Genomic DNA, 19,762 nt, shown 5'->3' with positions numbered 1-19,762 from the left:
AATGGAAAGCCCTTTCAAAATGAAAAATCAAAGCATCCCATTCTGGGAACATCAAAACAGAATGCATCAACATTTCCAAATGCTTTGGTTTGGGAAACAAAATGTTATCAAAATGAACTTTGTTCCCACAGAAAGTTCTGATGCCAATGAAATAGCATCTTCCACTGGAAAATGTTTCTTGGGGAAAAACTGGACCAGTTGCAGCTGTAACCCCTGAGGAATGGTTAAAAGCTGATTCACAGAAGCGAAGAAAGACTCTGATTTTCAAAATGGTGGAAAGATTTTCATTGTTTCAAGAGACCTATTTTCCACTCTAGGGAGGGAAACAGTGTAAAATGTGGTTGACTGCATAAATGAGGAACTTGGACAGAAAGGCTTTGAACTAATGAGAATGAACATTAGGAGCTGAGTTCCCTGGAAAGACAAAGTAATATGTAGGAGGGAGTCCAAGTAGCATCAGACATTTGCTCTCAAGGATGCCAAGACACAGCACGGGGGGTCAGATTGCTTTTTGGGCCTCCCTAAACTATCTCCTGGTCATCACAGAAAAGAGTCTCTTTATTATTATCTCCTGGACCCAACACAGATCTGCTTGTGCAGGCACTGAGGGAAGGTTGAAGCTGTTCAAGGTGGGGTTTGGTCACGTGATGTGCAGGAGACCTGGAGAGAAGAAGGGCTGCTATCTGTGTCTGCTCTGCCTTAGGGTTATCAAATGAAGATCCACAGCAGCCTGTTGCTGTGGAGGTTGCATAAATAAACACATAAATAAGTAGATAGATGTCATGCACTGCTGTGCTGTTGACTAACCCTTGGCAGCCCTGCTAAAGTTAGCCACTTACTGCGGATCTCAGCTGTAGCGTACTTTGGAATCATGGAGTCCATGGTGAGCTCAGGGTGGAGGATGCAGCCATGAGTGTAGGCATCCATTGGCAGCGAGTCCAGGATCTCTCTGTACTGCATCACTCTGGAGTGGAGAAGGCTCCCCGGTTCAGGGATCAGCTGGGCGACATTTTCTGAAATGCAGAAGCACATGGCAGCATGGGTTACCGTAAACAGTAGCAGCCTGTCCCCATCTGGCTTGACTGTCTTTGGGCCATGGGCTGGCAAAGATTAATCTGGAGTGGCTTTTATTAGTTCCTGTTTTATGACACCACTTCATGCCTAGCCCATGCCAATTCTGATAGGAGATGGGAATAGCCATGAAACTATCAGTTCAAATGGTTTCCCAGAAAGTTGAAGTTCAAGTGAAGTGACCCCAGGGATCAAATCCAAGTCATCTTGTCAGTCAAGTAATCCTGCTCTGGGATCTGCTGTCCCTGCTTGCATAATGACTGTGTGCCTTGCTCATGTACAGTGCGCTGCACATGGAGCATGACAGTTCAGTGCCTGGTTTCCATAGTTAGTGTGTACTTTGGAGCTGCCACTGGGTTTCTGGTAGTTGTTTCATTCAAACAACAGGAGCTCCATTTTTTTCCTAGCAAAAAACACTGAACTCAAAGCATCTCTCGGCATCTGCGGGGTATTTTCTCAGTCCTCTGCATATGTAGGCAGCAGACATATTTTACAGTGCTCTCTATTCCAGGTAGAATCTCTCAGCTAATCAGTACCCTTGCCTTGGACAAGTGCCACTTCTGAGCCAATACGTCTGCTTTAGCTTTATGCTAATTTTTGCATTGTCCAACACCCAGAGTCATAACACTTAATAACAACCACAATATTTAGCACTTACATAGAGCTTTACATCTTCATATTTCAGCACAATAGATACCAAAAGAGCAGCTGGGGCTGCATTATGAATTGTGTCATCACCCCAGCTCTGACAACGCTCTGCTTGCTGGCTTCTTCACTGACAAATTTTAAGATCCTTTTCTTATTAAAAAAATGCAGGTTTTTTGCCTGTTTTTCAAATTTGTCATGGGCTAGACTGTTTGCACTGGCATGCATTCACAGGTAATTACTGTGAATGCATATGCAATCACATGCAAATAGACATGCTGTTCCCTCTTGATTATTGTGTGCACAGATTAGGCACACAGTTGAACATGCATCTTTGCCTGCAGGCCTTTGCTTCTGGGGTTTTTTTGGAAATCAGTCTTTCAGAGCCTGAAACTTCCATCTGTGGGAAAGGTTCAACCCTTGAGCACCTCACCAAAAAAAAAAATGTTTGTCTTGCCTCTGAGGAAAAAAAGGATTCCCATTTTGCAGCTGGAAAATGAAGCCCAGAGAGATTAAGGCTCTGAAGAACCTAACAAGTTAAGGGACCCACTGAATCTATGGTGGTTGGTACCAGTTATCTTGGGCATCCTAAGTGACTTTGCCAGGCCCTGACAGAAAGACTGGCAGAGCCAGGAATCAGGCTGAGATCTCCTGAGCGCCAATTCAGTGCAGTAACCATAAGGCCACTGCTCCTCTGCAGTCTGGAAATAGTTTCTAAGCTAGTTGTGGTTCCTCCAGCTTTTGTTTCGATATTTAGTAACTTCACCATTTATGGGTTTGTTTCTGCTGGTTCTTTCCACATGGGTAATACAAGCTTCAGGTGACAGTTTGTGTCACTCATTTTATTATACAGAATCATAAAAAATTAGCATTGGAAGGGACCTCAGTAGGTCATCTAGTCCAACCCCCTGCATTGCTAAAAATACTGAAAGGAGGATGCCAGAATAAGGAATGTTTTCTCCCCCCCGATAATATATGGGCTGTTTTTATAGACACACAAATGTTTATGGCTTTTGCAGATAGCTTCTAATAGGCAATGAGTGAATTTACCACAGGGGACTCTGTTAGCCATGTTGTCCATATGCTGTCTGCAGTACAGAGCTGACTTCCCAAGTTTCAATGAGCCCGTGTCTTGATCTGGGTTAAAGTAATTATCTACAGAGAGATTTTGTTAACATTGGCTATTGGTTCTTCTTAATTAAGGACTTGAGCTAACAGTCCTGCTAATGGCATGTAGCTCTATTGAAATCAATAGGAAAAAGAACTACAGGATCAGACCTGAAATGTCTTTTTATCAAAGTGGTAGCATTGGCCAATTATTCTGGTACAGGCCATGTAGCAGCTGCCAGTACCCACAGAGTAATTTCCATCTGGACACAGCACCAGTGAATTGGCAGGGCTGGTTGTTGCCTTGCAAACCTTAATACTTCTGAATGCGGGATTCTCAACAGCTAAGTAAAGGGCTGGGTTTGTGCCTGCCCCGTCTCGTGTAAAACTCACTGTGGATACCAGCATGGCTCTGTGGCACCAGCACATACTTGTATACCTGTATAAGGGGGCCTCAAGGGCTCCTTTCAGTGTTTTCTCAGCTCTTCTTTCAGCAAACTTGCACTGAATTCTATGGGAATGTCTGAACCCAGGACCCAGACCAGGGCTCTCTCTATAGTACGTCTTCACACTGGAAAGAGGATCAGGCTTAGGAAGGAAATAGGAGCAGGTAGCACATCAAAAGTGCTCTGTATCGTGGAGCACAGATCAGATACTAGCTAATTAGACTTCTCAGCCTCCCTGTGAGGTGGACTGGGTAAGTGCCACTAGCAGCAAGGAGACAGGCTTATCTTGAGACGTAGGTGAACTGCCTCTTCCACAGAAGTCTATAAATCTAGACTGTATAAAGAACTCGTAAACGTGCTGGAGGGAACAATTATGCCTTGGCCCCCAGGGATGGATCCAGATGGAGCTAAATGAGGCATCTCCATCCCCGGTTTCCCTGAGTTGGTTACATTAAAGTTATTCAGGTTGAATTGGGCTCCAGCACTGCTGCGGCTTGAGCTGATGTGAAAAATTTTTGTGGGTGCTAAGGACACTGTTTTGGGGCTGACGGCCCCTCAGGAGCTGTTTGTTGATTTCTGTGCTGCTTCTGTACCAAAAGCAAAGGAGCAGATCCCAGCCCAGAACTGGGGCTTTTCATTGAGAGAAACCACCCACTGAATGAAATAATAATAATGAACCTGTAGTGTACACACTCCTTCCATGTGGCTCCTGGCCAGTATCCTATCAGTTCATGCTGAACTTCCAGTGCTGGAATCCAACACATTCAGAACAGCTGTCTCTTTGAGCAAGGGTATTCAGTGACTACATCCTTCAGCTGGTGTTGGAGGCATTAGCTCACTAAAATAGCTCTTACTCCACCTTTTGCACACTGAATCAGCTTTATGTGATTGGCCTGAGTGTTGCTGATGCTATGGCATATGTAACCTTTGCTGGTAAGTAATGGAGCTAAATTATGCTTCAAACCTTGGATAAAATGAAGCCCTATAAGAATTTATTGTAAAGGGCATTTGCAGGAATGACACATTTTTATCGAGTGAGTGACTTATTTCATCTTCAAAGATCTGGCTTTGCTGCAATCCTCTCTATGGCTAATGTAGTCTGGAGATTATTGTGAAATTTGTTAATATAGCTAATACCACTGACCCTCCCAGCTGAGTCTGCCTAACCTTCCCAGGTACCTTCACAGTAGCACTTCTCAGGGAAGTGTATTATTAACTGAATTACAAAAAAGCCCCACATACTTCTAGGTGAGCAGCTGTTCACACAAGGGGTGCAACTCTGGCAGGTGCAGAGTATACATTCACTGTGGAAACTAGGCATTGAAGCATCACTGTGGTGTGGGTGCTAAGGTGCATGGTTTCATAGATGTCAGGGGCTAGAAGGGACCCTGCAGACCATCGGGTCCAGCCCCCCCTGCACTTGGGCAGGAAAAACTGCTGGTTGACAGCCCGGAGGTCACAAGTTTGTAGGCCATAGCAAAAGTGCTCATGGCACCACCTTGTCAGATTCCAACAAATCTGGCTAAATACCTTGTCACAAAGTTATAAATACCTTGCCATAAGGACACAAAAAGGAGGACTGTGATGAAGCATGCTATTTAAGGCCAGCAGAGAGAGATCATTGCAAACTGGGGGAGGCTCGTTAAAAAGAAAATTCTTCAACTTTTTGGGAGGTCACAAAGCAAACATTTTAATTTCCAGTATCCACAATAAAAGAAAAATATTCAGGTTGAGCCACTTCACGTTTTAAGCAACTCGCTCAAAAATGTGAAGAGGACACAGTAGACCTGACTGCCTGGCCCAGGAGATCCCCTTCAGCCCCTCACTCCTATGTCCTATGAAAATGAAGCATTTATTTTTTCAATTTGCTTATTTATTTGGGGAAGGAAAGAAAACTTTTCTGAAGCCATGGAACTATATGTGCAACCATAAGCACATATTTAATATGAAAAATAATGCTACTGCTCAGTAGTCACCTATGAACCGGGATCCCTTTCAGCTAAACACAGATGTTTTATGCCTTCAATAATGTCATCATCATTACAGTATCTGAAGAAGTAAGCTTGTTGTTTATGAAAGCTTGTGTCTCTCTGAATTAGCCTATAAGGTACCACTGCTCTGCCAACTACCCAAAATACGAGTGAATTTTCAGGTAATGCGTCTGCAACTTCGACATACAATTGTGCATATGTTTCAAAAAGTCACGTCTATAATATCATTGGAGCCGACATAACTTCTCAGTCTCTCCCTTCTAACCTTTGTCTGGGGACTCCCAAGATCTATAAATATCTATCTTTGGGAGCTGTTTCATCTGAAAGGCTTAGTTGATGCCTCTTGCTAGTGACAGGCTGCTATCACATATGCTAGGCTACCTTCTGCCTGCATTTTTGCATGTGTAACCCTAATGGAGAGTAGACCATGTAAAATCATACACATACAGTGGCACTGTGGGGATTTAAAATAAAGGGGAATTGCAAGAATGAAACAGATAACAGCTCATGGCTGTGGCCCGTCATTGGACAATTCTGGGCTGCTTTCTGGTACAAAAGCAATAACCCCCTTTCAGGAGGAGCTGGGAGGGGGCAGCAAGGTCTCCCTCTACATCTGTTTGTGAAGCTCTGGGGATTCAACAGAGGCCAGCCCATTCTGCTAAACCCAAATTAAAGCCTCACTGTCAGTGGAGAAATGTTCTGCATCTGAATATCAGCTCTGGAAGAAAGGAGCTGGGTTCTGGGAGAGGACAGAAGCTAAGCTTCCAAATTGCCCTTGTTTGGAATCTATTTTAAGGCAAGTTCTGACATTTCTCCCCTCCTGAGGTGACAGGTTTTGTGATGCCACAGTCAGACTTACTTCCCCCTCCTGCTTTTGAAGTGTTCCAGCTTGATTGTCCTGGTCTGACAGCCCTGAACTTGCTAGCTCTGAAAAATGAGGGAAAACACTGAAAAAAGAAATTTTGGGGAAGTGCTGGAGACCTGTCACCTGCAGCTCTCACCTCACACCCTGGTTCACAGCACTCTGGGGTGTGACACCTTGGCCAGGTGTCAGGGGGAGGGCAGGGGCCCTGCCACTAACCAGGCTACCTCTGAGTAAAGCAAAAGATTCACCCTCCAGCACCAGAAGTCCCAATTTGTTCCCCAGCAGTAGATTCAACCAAAAACAAAAATACATACCCTCATTTCTCAGCTGACGCCTATCTTGGGCATCCCATGACAGCTGCCACTCGCATCTTTTTTTTTTTTCCCCAAACTGATGATTTACAAACGGGTCCTCAGGCAGGAATCGGGGCTGCAATGCGGACTCAACAGCTCACCACAGGTGCAATTTCTCTTTCTACACACATCTAAGGAGAAGAGCTGCAGGCTTCTGGGCAAGTTGGAGCCCTGTGCTGCTGACCTTTGCCAGGCCATTAAATCTCTTTATGTGCACTGCAGTCAAAGCCAAAGCTGCTCAGTGAAGGTCAACTGCCTGAGTGTTCACCCAGCTTTTTGGGCAGCCTTTGCAGCCTGCACTGACTTCCGTTCTATGCCTATGCTGCTGCCAGTACCCAAACTAGCCTGGGTTTGTCTACATGACCTGTGCTCATAGTAGTGGCGATACACCCTAAACCAACTGCATGGGTTCTTGGTGCCCTTCCCTCCCGGGCATCATACTCCAGCTTCCAGAGGGGACAGCCTGACACAGTCAGACGTTCTCCAGGTTAGGTTCTCACACTTCACCCTGCCTCAGACCAGCGTTAAGCACAACATCATAGTGACTCTCCCTCCAAGCGAAGAGAGGTGGACATGCTTGTCGGTATTTATATAGAGCCAGAGATGCGCATGGTGTTTTGCATGATGGGGTATTCATAAGGACAAAGCCCTTGCCCTTAAGTGTGATAATCTAGAGATGAGAATAGCAGGAGGAGAATTAAACATGAGGCAAGGAAACAAGAGGGTTAATGGATGTGAGAATAATGAAATCATGCTTAGGATGGTAATAAGTGAATCTTTAGAGCTGAGTGCCATGCACAGGATTAGCACAGCTCTCACTCAGAGACTGATCCCTGTTACCACTCCATAAACATTTTCAGTAAAAGCTTTATCAAATGCATAACTGTAAAACACCAGCATATGAAATCAGCCAGCCTGCCCAGCTGTGCGTGGACAAAGGTGTCTCAAAGCAGCTTGGTGGCAGGACAGGAACTTCTGAATCCTTCCGGGTCAGTGACAAAACTCTGCAGTTCTGTTATGTTTAAGTAAAACTGAGCAAAACCCATGGTTGGCTTTGATTTTGTCAAACCTCATGGGCATGCCTTTGGTTTTACTAAACCTCAGCCCCTGGCTGGTTCAGAGCTGTAGAGTTTGTAGGGGAGGGAGGGATGATATTTTTTCCAGTTCTTCTCCATCTCACTGTGCAGATGCTCTCATCATGAGGATGCACATAAAGGGTCAAGGGTGTCTGCTTCCAGTTTTAGACTCTTCTTCCAATTCCCGCCCCATCTCCAAGGCAAAGTCAAAAAGCATCTCTCTCTCTCTCTCTCTCTCTCTCTCTCTCTCTCTCAAAAGTTAGATGAGTTCTTTGTCCTAAATCATTTCTTCCGCCCTTGTCCATTTTGGTGGAGGCCAGAATCAAAACCACTGCAAAAATACTGCTGATGGGACATGCAACTGAGTCAAAATCTAAAGGACCTGGAAACCCGAAAAATGTCTGCTCTTGGGACTCTCAGACAAGCAGGTTGGGACAATGTCATCAAAGCCTGCCTGCAACCCCAGAGCCCTCAGCTCCCTGCCCCAGGAAAGTGCATGATGTGCCAATGCTGCCCCATGATCCCCTCATGTCCTTGTGCCATGGAGGCTAGAATTGTTCAGAATTTTTTTCCCAGGGAGAAATGGAGCAAAAATTAATAATATTTCTTTCCAGGTTGGCTCCTGGGCTGGCCAATGGGTTCCCAGGCTGGCCAGTAGGCTTCCTGGCTGGCCAATATCACCCATGATGCACTAGGTTTTCTTGCTGAATGGCCATAGTGCATTATGGGATTGCTTATGATTGTGGTGCCTCATGGGAGAGGAAGTTGGGCTTGGGACCCATTTTGGGGCCATGAGGAGTGAGGTACCTGATGTACAGATCCCTCCAGACCCTGTGGTAGCATTTATTTATTTATTTATGTATTTACTGGTTTCCAGATGAAGTTTTTCTGACTTTAGTGAAACACTTCTTAGGTTTTCTTGTTCAGGGTTTTTGAGGGAAAGTTGAACTTTCCCCAATACAAAGCAGAATGTTTTTGGCAAACAAAAGTTCTTATGGCTAAACCCAATTCTCCATTGAAAAAACACTGCTGCTGATTAATCTTTCACCCAGCCCTTGTTACCTCCTGTGAAGTTCTTCTCCATGTAGTCAATGATCTGGTTGTAATCACTGATGATATTGTCCCCATGGATGATCACAGGTACCTCCTCCCCAAGGTTAAGACGCATGAACCAGGGCTCTTTGTGCTCAATCAGTGGCATGCTGACATCCCGCTCTTCACAGGGCAGTCCCTTCTCCGCAATGACCAGGCGGACCTACAGCAGAAGGTAGAGAAGGGTAGAGAAGGCTCAGGGCTGGTCACCAGGCAGTCTCTGGTGTCCACAGCACTAGGCCCTCTTCTGCGTTGTGAAGTTCACAGGGCTCATTAGAGCTCTTCATGAAAACAAGCAGTATGTAGAGCATCAATGCTAGGATCACTCCCTGTGCTTCTTTGTGCAATGGAGCCATGAGCTTGCAGACCTCCAGAAATTCCCAACTGAAGTATTGTTTCTCTAGAAATACCATCTATACTATATACTAGTCGCTACTGCTATAAACGGGCACAGTGCCATCAGGTGAGGATATAGTCCAGGCGTCTGCATGTATTTGTCTGCATGTATCATCCTACTGCTGACTCACTGCCTTTCAGCCAATAGGAGTGCAATATGTAATTAGCCGAGGAGGAGAGCAAGGATCACGAAGCACTTCCTTCGCAGGAACAGTGAGCATAGCAGAAGGCAAAGTGTAGAGGAGACAAGGGGTGTAAAAAGAGGGCCAGCCCCCAGTGATAAATCAGTACCACTCCACTGGAACTGAGAGTGATGCAGCGATTTATACTAGCTGGGGAGCTGGCTCTGACGCCTCTAAGGGCAGAGAGGCTGAAAGACTCATGGGGTACATCTACACATGTGATTAATGCACATGAATAAACTCCAAGACTTATTGCTCTGGAGTTTTTTGCTCATGGGAACACTGTTTGAACACAGCACCCCATAGCAGTCTTACTCGCCTTACCCAGTGATGGTTGCAGTCCAGCTAATGGAGGCTCAGGGGAGGAGCGCAGGCACACCAGTGCTGGAAGAAGCAGCCTTGGTAGGGTGTTTGGTGGGTTTGCTGAGCTGCCCCCTAGAGAAGACAGAATCTCCTTGTAAGAGCGGGAAAAGCAGCAGGCATCTCCTGGGAAACTGTGGAAAGCAGCAGTGCAAGGACAGAGTGGCCTGGCATTGTAGCCCGCTGCCTTGGCCCCCCTCAGTCCCTGCAGTGCCAGCCTCAGAGGGGAGAGAGCCTTCCCTTTTGTAGCTCCCCCTGGGAAACCACCTTACCCAGTATATCCACCTCATTGTCCTGCCACTCATTCCTCTTTTGCCTCTGACCTCCTCCCCCATCTCTCTCATTTCTCTTTGTGAAGTATTTGTGGAGAAGGGTTTCATATAAAGGGCTGTTCAACTTCTAAACGGTGGGGGGCTGCATGCCTCTTAAGCCGCACTAGCAAAAGCCACATCAGTGGGGACCTGGGCCTCAGCCACATGCCACCTCTGTGCTGCCATTGACCTGAGCACCCAAGTGCTCCCTACTGCTGTACTGTGTGCCCAAGCACCCCTCCCCACTGCCTGCCTTGCCCATGCTCTCCTGCTGCACTGACTGCTCAGGTATTCTGGGCTGCTAGCTAGGGCTGTGCAAAACAGCACCATCCCGTTTCAACTTGCGTTTCAACATTTCAATGGAACAGCATTTTGTTTCAAATTTCGTTTCGATTCGAAACCGCTGTTCCATTTTGTTTTGTCAAAATGATTTTGCTGTTTCGACGTTTCGCCCATAGGCTATAATGAGGAAGCCAAAACAGCCTATAACTTTGTAATTTTTGGCCTAATTTGGATGAAACTTACAAGAGTGGTAGCCCCTTCTGAGGGCATGGAGTCTGCCAAGTTTCAAGGAGATAGGTACAGGGGTTTCAGGGAAACTATACCTCAAAATCTTGAAAGCAAACAACTCATGTCATGTGTATATGTTAAACCACAGTGGGGTCAAAACTGCCCCTGCTGAGGCAACAAAGCCTGCCAAGTTTCAAGGAGATAGGTGCAGGGGTTTGGGGGAAACTGCACCTCAAGTTGCTGACAAGCAAAACTGGTGACATGGGTGACAGTGTGTGTGTGTGTGTGTGTGTGTGTGTGTGTGTGTTAAGGCACAGCAGGGTGAAAACTGCAGGCCTGCTAGCCCCTGCTGAGGCCATGAACCCCCTGAGGAACAGGTGCATTCCCTGCAAATCGCAGCAGGAGGCCCGTGGGGCTGGGCAGCGGGGACGAAGCCCCGCAGGTTTGTGTAGAGCTGCGCAGTTTCACCAGTTGGTGGGGGGAGTCCCAGGGTCCTTCCCTGCTCACGTGGGAATTACTAGGTGTGTGCGAAATGGCACCGTTCCATTTCAACTTGTGTTTTGATGGAACAGTGTTTCGTTTTGAATTTCATTTCGATTCAAAACCACTGCTCCGTTTCATTTTGCCGAAACAGTTTTGCTGTTTCAATGCTGTTTCAACATTTCACCCATAATCTATAATGGGGAAGCTCGAAACAGCCTATAACTTTGTCATTTCTTGCCTGATTTGGATGAAAACATGCAAGAATGGTAGCCCCTTATGAGGACATGAAGGTTGCCAAGTTGCAAGGATATAGGTGCAGGGGTTTCAGGGACACTACACCTCAAAGTCTTGAAGGCAAAAAACTCATGTCACGTAGATGTGTTAAGCCACAGTGGGGTCAAAACTGCAGGGATGGTGGCCCCTGCTGAGGCAACAAAGCCTGCCAGCTGTGAAGGAGATCGGTGCAGGGCTTCTGGGTTCTGGGCCCTGCACCTCTCACTGCTGGCAGGCAAAACTCGTGACATGGGTGCTTGTGTTAGGGTGTGCCCTCACTCAACTGACACCAAGGCAGAAAGCAGGGCAGTTCAAATAATGCTGCCCTTTATGCAGTTTTTCCATCCCTCCCCCAGAGCACTGGGATTAGAAGGGACCTCAGGGAAGGGTGACAGTCACTGGCCAGCTATGCAGTCAATAACAAGAGCACTCCTTCCTCCCCTTCCTCCATCTTCCCCCTACCTCTCTTTACTTTAGTTTCTGTTTCGCTGCAGGCAGGCCCAGCTTGAGCTTCAAAACTCGAAATGTTTTGAAAATTTCAAAACATTTTAACTTGCCTCATTTCGTTTTGAGGCTGTTTCGAAGTTCTCTGTTTCATTTTGATTTTGCTGTTTTGAGCTCGAAACGAGTCAAAACAGTGCCAAAACGAAACTGCAGGCGAAATTTCGCAGTCTTACTGCCAGCTCTCCTGGCATCACAGACTGTGCTGTGCTGTGCTGTGCTGCACCCCATGGGCCTCTGAAGCTACTACAGCCAGAGCAATAGGGGGAGCGGTGGCTAGGTGGGAGCCGGAGGACTGCAACTGAACCCCTCACAGGCCTCATGCAGCTTGCAAACAATCAGTGGGACAGCATTGTCCTGCAAGATGAAGTTCCCTTCTGGCCTATGGTTGGTTTCCTTCATTCTCTGAGCTGAGTTTGGCAATAAAGCAGAGCCTTGGCTCCTTGAGGCCCCCTGTTCAGTGCTTCTGCTGCTTGGTTTGAGCAGGAAATGGGGAGGTGACACTCCTGGTTTCCATTCCCAGCTGTGCCACTGGCCCACTCTGCACCTGAACAAGGTCCTCTCCTCTTCCCTGAGAGGCAGTTACCTCTGAGTGTAACTGCGCACTCGGTCATTACCATTCCTATGCAGCCTTTGGCACCAGAGAATCACATTTCCCATTTCCTCCAGCATGCCTCTGAACAAACTCTGAAAGGAGCTTTGGCTGCCTCTGCCTGTAACACCCAGTGTGCTAACAAAAGTCTCATGCTGGGTTTGCTTGAGACTTGGGGATGGCAGTTGCTTATGTGTGCTGCAGTCATGTTGCTTTACTTTCTGCTCCATCTCTCCCAATACATCTTGTTTCATTTTCCTCTGTGCTTTCACCTGACACTGTGAGAAGTGCAGGGAGGCTGGAGCTCACTCAGGCAGTGCATGCCTGGAAGAGCACGGCCCCAGAACTCAGAGAGCCTTGGTCTAAAGATGTTCACTCCAATCACAGTGAAACTTAGGCATCTCCCTACCACCTGTTTGTTGCACCCTTTTGTTTGCACTGCCTATTTTACCCTTACTTGCTCTCACCACCCATAGTACCACAACTTCTCCTGCCACCTGCTACTCTCCTCTTTGTCCTGATGCCCATGACATCCCTCATCTTCTTGCCTCCTATCTGTTCCCTTGCCAGCCTGTTCCTCCTTTCTCATTACATCCTGATACTCTCCTGCACTCAGTTTCTAATACAGGACAAATACATGGGGATAGGCATCAGGGAGAGAGACTGTTTTGCCTTTATGAAAAATGTGAGTTTCTCAAAGACATGGGGTCAGAAGAGACCTCGAGGGTCACTTCGGCCAACTCTCTGTACATATGCAAAATTCACTCTTCCTAAAGCATCCCAGAGAGCTGCCCCTTCAATCTCTTCTCCAACCATTGCCAGTGAAAGGGATTACATGACTCCCCTGAGTGGCTTGTTCCACCGTGCTACTGCTCGTACTGTCCATGCCTGTTCTGCCCCGAACCACTCACATGGCTCCAGGAGTCTATCAAAACCACTAATAAGGAACTGACAAGTGCTTTAGCTAGTGAGCAGTCTGGGTCAACTCCTGTCTTTTTGTTCTTTTTTGTACAGCACTTAGCACAGAAGTGTCCTGGGCCAGGACTGAAGCTCCCAATGCCAATACAATACAAATCATAAATACTGGTAATGCTGATAGCAGCTACAGTTCATGCTCTGGCTCCTTCCCTAGGGCTTCTGGTGTGGGTGTGTGATGCAGTACCACATTGCAGGACAGTGATTGTGTGAATGTGGATGTGAAGCACTGTGGAAGCATGTTTGTTCCTCAGCAGGTGTCACAGTTGCTGTGAGCGTGTATATAAGACTGTATATGCCAGCGCCTGTCTCTGTGGGTGTACGCATCTGCATGGGTTTGTAAATGTAGTGAGATTGAATCACACAGGGCTTCTACCCCATCCTGGCCAAAGGGGTTTGCCTGTCAGCTCTCTGTAGTTCAGCTCAAGCTGTGCCCTGTCTTACGTTATTAGCTGTAAAGGGCACTGAACACTTAGAAAGCCCCTAAGCTTCCATAAGAATGCCTGGCTTTGTCACCAGCTGATCTGTTTGTCACTCAGGGAAAGTAGCATTTTGATGTGTCCGTCCAGTCCATGCTCCCTTCCAGCACCACTGGGATCTGCCGAGGCAGGAAGACGGATTGCACATTCTGCACTGCCTATGCTGCTCAGCAGTTTCACCAGTGGGGATCACAACTCCGATGCCTTGTCCAGTTTCTGCCTCTTTCCCTGCTCCTGAAGTGTTTCCCTTTTGCAGTCTTTAAGATACAGTCACCTCCTGAAAGTTGGCAGCAAGATAGAGCTGCATTATCTAGTGCCCCTGGCCTGCCCCTCATAGGGCCATATCATCCCCATTGGCCACACATAAGGCTAATAGCCAAACACTGCATCTCATGGGGTGGGGAGGCCTCTCAACTTCACAGATTATTGCCCTTGTTGTCATCTGGGTGGGGGCTTATTTGCACTTCACCACTGGGGCTAAACAATTCTAATGTCAGTGACACAAGAAGGAATCTGACCTGGGTTTCATCTAGCGCTTTTTGTCCATAGATCCATAGAGAAAGTCGGCTTCATATCCCTGTTTTTCAGATAGGAAACTGAGGCACAAAAGGTCATGTGTCATAATCAAGGTCATCCAGCAACCTAGTGGCTCAATGTGGATTAGAATGCATGTCTCCTGATCCCAGCCTAATGCCCTTTGCATCTAGCCAGCCCACCTGGGTAATAACCCCTAGGAAGTTCAGTGCCGCTGATCCGGCACCCTGAGCTATCATAGGAAATGCTGCGGAGTACAGTAAGAAGCCAGTGTGACCTCTCCTCCTTCCCAGTGTGTCGGCCCCACAGCTGAGATTGCAATGAAAGCTGTTCCTTGTCAAACCTCTCTAAACACCTGGGATGCTAATTGATATTCCAACTGATGCTCAGCACCTTCCACTGCTCTGTTATATGAATTCAAGATCTTTTTAAGTATCTCCTGAATGAAACTAAAATCAGGCAGGACAGGCAGCACACAGCTATGGTGTGGGACTGGGAGAGCTGAGCTCTGATCCTCACTCTGCTACAGCCTTCCTGTGTGATCTTGGGTGATTAACCTCCGTTTCCCCGAGGGTAATATTAGAACAATGATACCAACTGCCACAAGGTAGGAATATTTGAGATGAGACTACTTAACATTTAGAAAGTGCTGCCAGACCCTCAGTGGAAACACATTAGGAATGTGAACAGTATATATGGCCAACATTTTCCAAGCCACATGTCCCAGGTGAAGCTCTTATGCCCATACTGAAGGTATTAAATATCTAGCCTGATTTTCCAAGATGCTGAAAATTCTCAGCTTCTCCTAAGTTGAAGAAATGCTGGGGGGACTCTGCACATCTAAACATCAGGCTGTTTAGCTGAGGGTCTCCCATATGGATTTTGGAATCTAATTTTAGGTCCCTTTGTTTCTGAAAATAGACCATTAAAACCTAAATAGGTCACACTGGCAACAAAGGAAATGGATGTGGCACCTAACAGGTGCCTGCTACAGAGGTGCTGAATGGAAACACAAGTGAGCAGTGTTTTTTTTGAAAACTAGACATTGCTAAAAATAAAACTTAAAATATGCAATCCTGTTCTTTGGGACAGGACAGTCTCTGTAGAATGTAACAAACAATTATTTACAGCACTGGGGACTTTTTTTTCCTTTCCAACTCAAAGCAGTGGCAATCATTGCATCTTATTTTCAGACTGCTCCCTCTCTACCTATGTCCTGCTGAAAAGGCATTAGATCCTAGCCTAGGCAATCCTGGAATGCCCCATCCCGGAATGGAGGGAGATCAGCCCATCATGCAGCCATGAAGAAGACAAGGGCTGGTTCTGGAGCGGAGGCAGAGCCAGTATCAGGTGTCACCGTGTGCTGACAGCAGTTACAGCAGGTCATGGTGACAACCCTGCTCATTGCATGTCAGGCACAGCACTTTGCTCCAGAGGACTACCTGACAGCACTCCTTAGACACTCAGGACCAAATCCCCATCTACCTAGTAGGTGGTTGTGTGTGATCCTATTCCACCCTGTTCAAATCCCTGAATAAACCTTCACACATCTACTTGCATAACCAGTATCTCATGAATGCCAAGAAACAGGACATGGCTGGCCTGGCTCACTAATCACAGCACATGGTGCCCCCACACGGCACCCTCAGCCACTTGAGTTCAACCCTGGCCCAGCAGATCTGCCTCTGGGCTGAGTCCATTCCAGAGAGCTTATTCTGTTATCAGGCTCTTAAACAAGATTGCTAACAAGGCAGCCGTTAACACCAATTGCTCTGGCAGCTTCTCAAAGATGGAAATGTGATCTGCTGGGATCTTCCAGGACCAACTCTCTGTATACAAAACACCAAGACCTGCCACTGAATCATAGAATAGTAGGGTTGGAGGGGACTTCAGGAAATCATGTCTCGACCCTTGATCATGGTAGGTTCATACTTAACTAAACCCATCTAACCTGCTCTTAAAATCTTCCAAGCATGGAGATCCCACAATTGCTATATCCTGCTCCAATGCTTAAGCAGCCTCAGAGTGAGAAAATTCTTCCTAATAGCCAATCTAACTTCCCCTTGCTGCAACTGAAGACCATCGCTCTGTGTCCTGCCCCCCGCAGCCACAGACAATGGTCTGTCAGAAGGGAACAACTCTGGGTCCCAGTGGATTTGAAGTGGAAAGCTGGCTGTGAGAGGCTCTTGCCAAAGATCAGTCCCCTAAAGACTGAAGTCAGCTTCTGAGACGTGTCTTTGGGTGTAGAAATTCTGCCTGCAAAACCAGCTTCTTTTCTCAGGTAAGTTTTATTTTCTTAACTAGCAATCTAGTATTTATATGCCCAGAGAATAAAAGTCACTGATGGCATCTTTCATCCTAGAGGCCTGGAGTCAAATCCTGGCACCACTGGTGTCACTGGGAGCTTTACTAATAACTTCAAGGCCTGAATTCCTTTCTAGGCATTGAGTCTCAGTGACTGGCAGTGTCTGTTAATGACAGGGCACCCGAGGCCTTGTTCAAAATCCTTGGGCCCAACATACCCCACGTGCGACTAACACAGGTGGGTGACACCAGGCACAAAACCCCCAATTTCAATTTCAACAGGAGACTGGTGCCCCTCGTGCTCTGGCCACGGTGCTGAACAGCCAGCCTGGGCCCAGCCCCTGTGCAACCCCCTTTGTTCTCTCCTTGGCCTGCTGGCAAGGCTGCCCTGTAGTGCTCTGCTGGTGGGTCCCTATAGGTGTTCCTGTGCTCACCCATCTGCACGCTCCAACATTTGGTGATGTCTATTTGTGCCAGACACCTTGCTCTAAACAAGACACCTCTTCAACATAAAAGCCCTTCTGTTTCTCCATAGGGTGGGACATAGCCTGGCAAGGGCCCAGCAGGTGCTCCCCACCTCTCACAACCTGACCCCCAAAGCCCACCTAAAAGTCAATATTCAGAAGCCTCTGTGGGAAGTTGATGGGTCCATCTGAGTGTCCAGGGAGCTCCTAGAGGATTCTTCATGGCTGTTAGGAAGCAGATTTCCTGTTTGACAAAAGCTCTGAAGGGTATTTCAGTCCACAGCAGGGATGTGCCTAGTCCCACAGGCTGGCTCCAATGCACTTGCACATACAGCATTGTGCTCTGTCATATGCAGTATATTGGTTGGTTGAGCCCCAGTTGCAGTGAATACATTGTAGAAGCATTACTATTTCCTCACAGATGATTTAAAAAGATTGACTTGGGTTTCAGCTCCCAAGTGCTACTCTTTGTGCTGTGACTTTAAATGTGCGATGCATTGCCCATGGACTCCCCTGGGTTCTGGCAGAGGTGGTGCTAGCTCAGGACTGGTTGTAGAAAATCCTGTGTGAGTGGAGGGTTAACCGTTTCCTTCCCAGCACTGGGAGACAAAGGAGTAAAACAAAACATAAGGGCGTACATAGCCACCTCCACCAAAGGGGTATGGCAAGCCAGGGAAGGAAGGAGGAAAAGCCAGGAAAAGCAGCCAAATCGGCCTCATGATCTCAGTAGTGCAAATGCAGAATAAGCCCTTCAGCCACCTGTCTCAGGAGGGAGAGTGGGAAGAACAGACAGCACATGTGCAGCCATCCTGCTGCATTGTGTGCCCTGGGGTTTCTCAGTGTCCCTCCCCCCCCACCTGCTTCCCTGACTGGGCTTGGGCTGCAAGGGAGAGCAATCCAAGGGCCCTGGCGTCTTGCAAACTTTATATTCACCTTCTCTGCTATGAATAATTCAACTCCCATATATAATTAATGTAAAGTGCAGGGCTGGGGCTGCTTCTGGCAGGTTTGTTGCACAGCCCCTGCTCCCCCAAGATGCAGCATGGAACATTGGCTATCAACTGGAAAAGGTGATTGATTGTTATTTATCCCTGACATGCAAGCGTGACAGCCCCAAGCAGACCGAGAGTCTGGGGAACAGGATTTCAATAGCATTGCAGCAGTGTCCAGAGCAAATGCATTTCCTGGCACAGAGCAGAGCCCTATATTCACCTCCCTGGGTAGAGTTTGGTACTAGGATATATAGGAACTCAAGGTAACCATTGTAGATATGGCTCCCTCCCCTGCCTCCAGTACCAGGGTAGTCCTAGATAGCCAGTATTTCAGTTATGTTTGTCTTTGTCCACACTTCTTCCACTCAGATTCATGTGAGATTCAGGCTTCAAATGAATGATAAATCAGAAACATCTCCCAGAATCAAATCTGATCCTAACCCGAAGACAAAATTACCGTGAACTCCCCCCTTCCACCCCGAGCAAGCCAGTTAAATTGCAGAAATGCAGGCACAAAATACCCCGCTATTTACACATTCTCCTTGCCAGCAGCTCCCCTTTCCATCCCTGTGAAACAGCCAGTCTCCTCTTCTATAAGCAAGCCATTCTCCCGAGGCAGGCGTATGCCCTGGATACTGGAGGTGATTCTTTCCTGGGAATCCAGCAGAGCATTTACCTTTTGTGAGCTGAAAGATTGCGTCCAGTGATACAAAACGAGTCTGTCCTTGGATCTGAGAGCAGGGTCTGTCAGGTCCTGGTTTTCCTCAGCCTCTTTGGATTTCCCTGCATCGTTATCGACAGCTGAAATGGGCCACCAGCTGCAGTTGGTGGGAGTAACATTGTTGGGAGTCGCCATGACAGCCTGAGATTGGAAGAACAGGGGAAGGAGAGAGCAGCAGCAGCTGCACTATCGGAGCATCACATGGGCTCATGGAAACAGCATCACTACCAGAGCAAGCAGGCTGAATTCATTACTTGCTCTGGGTTGGGATGGGCAGCGCAGGGCCAGGGCAGTGGAATCAGCGATGGATTTTAGGCAAGAAGGGCATTTGCGTAGGCTAAAACCCAGCCTGGTTCTGCCCATGTCAGCACTCCCACTTAAACACGTTACGCTGACATGCAAGGGGCTGAACAAAGACCATCCCTCCCGCCTGATCACCCACGCAGGACTCCCCGCAAGTCCAAACTCTGCCTGGTGCAGGAGTGTCTTTTGCAACGGCAGATGCTGAGACAGATGATTTTCTGTTTGAGAGTTAATAAACAAATCCATCAATCCAGACTATCTAAAACATGTCCAGCAGGGGGCTGGCCTCCTACAGCCCTGCAAGGAATAAAGCATCAAAGGTTCCTCAGGGTTCACACATTCTTGTGTATTCAGGTTACTTATTAATGATTGAATTAGTATTATTTCTTTGTCCCATGGCAGTGCTTGGGGGTCTCAGTTACAGACCAGGAGCCCAGTGTGCTAGGTGCTGTACATACCTGGAACAAAAAAAGCAGAAGTGCCCCCAATGCCTTTCTGATTGTATTTATTGAAAGGAGAGCTCAGATTTCCCAAACTAGCTCCACGTGTTTCAGCAGTGATGGCTACAGCTGTGAGTACAGTCAGATGTGGCACCTGGGCTGCTCAGCTAGCTAGGGAAGTTACCTGTCTGTGAGAGCAAATACTCTCAGCACATTCACAGGACCTGCACGTGCAAGTTGGAGAGTGGCACAGCTGCAAGCATTCAGGTGTGGAAATCTGAGCTGTTGTTTCTGGA

General features: G+C 47.3%; 1 protein-coding gene across 2 annotated transcripts in view; it reads right to left on the bottom strand.

The window, feature by feature from the left end:
* The window catches only part of GDAP1L1 (ganglioside induced differentiation associated protein 1 like 1), a 43,993-nt gene extending 24,791 nt beyond the window's left edge, over window positions 1–19,202 (bottom strand). The window contains exons 1-3 of one of the 2 annotated variants that reach the window (XM_006275227.4): window positions 18,679–19,202; window positions 8,617–8,809; window positions 840–1,013 (exon numbers count right to left, since the gene is read on the bottom strand). In XM_006275227.4, the coding sequence (XP_006275289.1) occupies window positions 840–1,013; window positions 8,617–8,809; window positions 18,679–18,858 (547 nt within the window). In that variant the 5' untranslated portion in view covers window positions 18,859–19,202. Of the gene's footprint in view, window positions 1–839; window positions 1,014–8,616; window positions 8,810–18,535; window positions 18,626–18,678 lie in introns of those variants that run through there. The other variant, XM_019484564.2, reaches the window with a different exon arrangement.
* Window positions 19,203–19,762: the final 560 nt, after the last annotated feature.

The sequence above is a fragment of the Alligator mississippiensis genome, chromosome 9 (genome assembly GCF_030867095.1).
Source record: "Alligator mississippiensis isolate rAllMis1 chromosome 9, rAllMis1, whole genome shotgun sequence".
In the NCBI taxonomy this organism is placed as follows: domain Eukaryota; kingdom Metazoa; phylum Chordata; order Crocodylia; family Alligatoridae; genus Alligator; species Alligator mississippiensis.
Note: the sequence above shows the minus strand (reverse complement) of the source record. Positions and strands in the feature narration are given on the sequence as shown.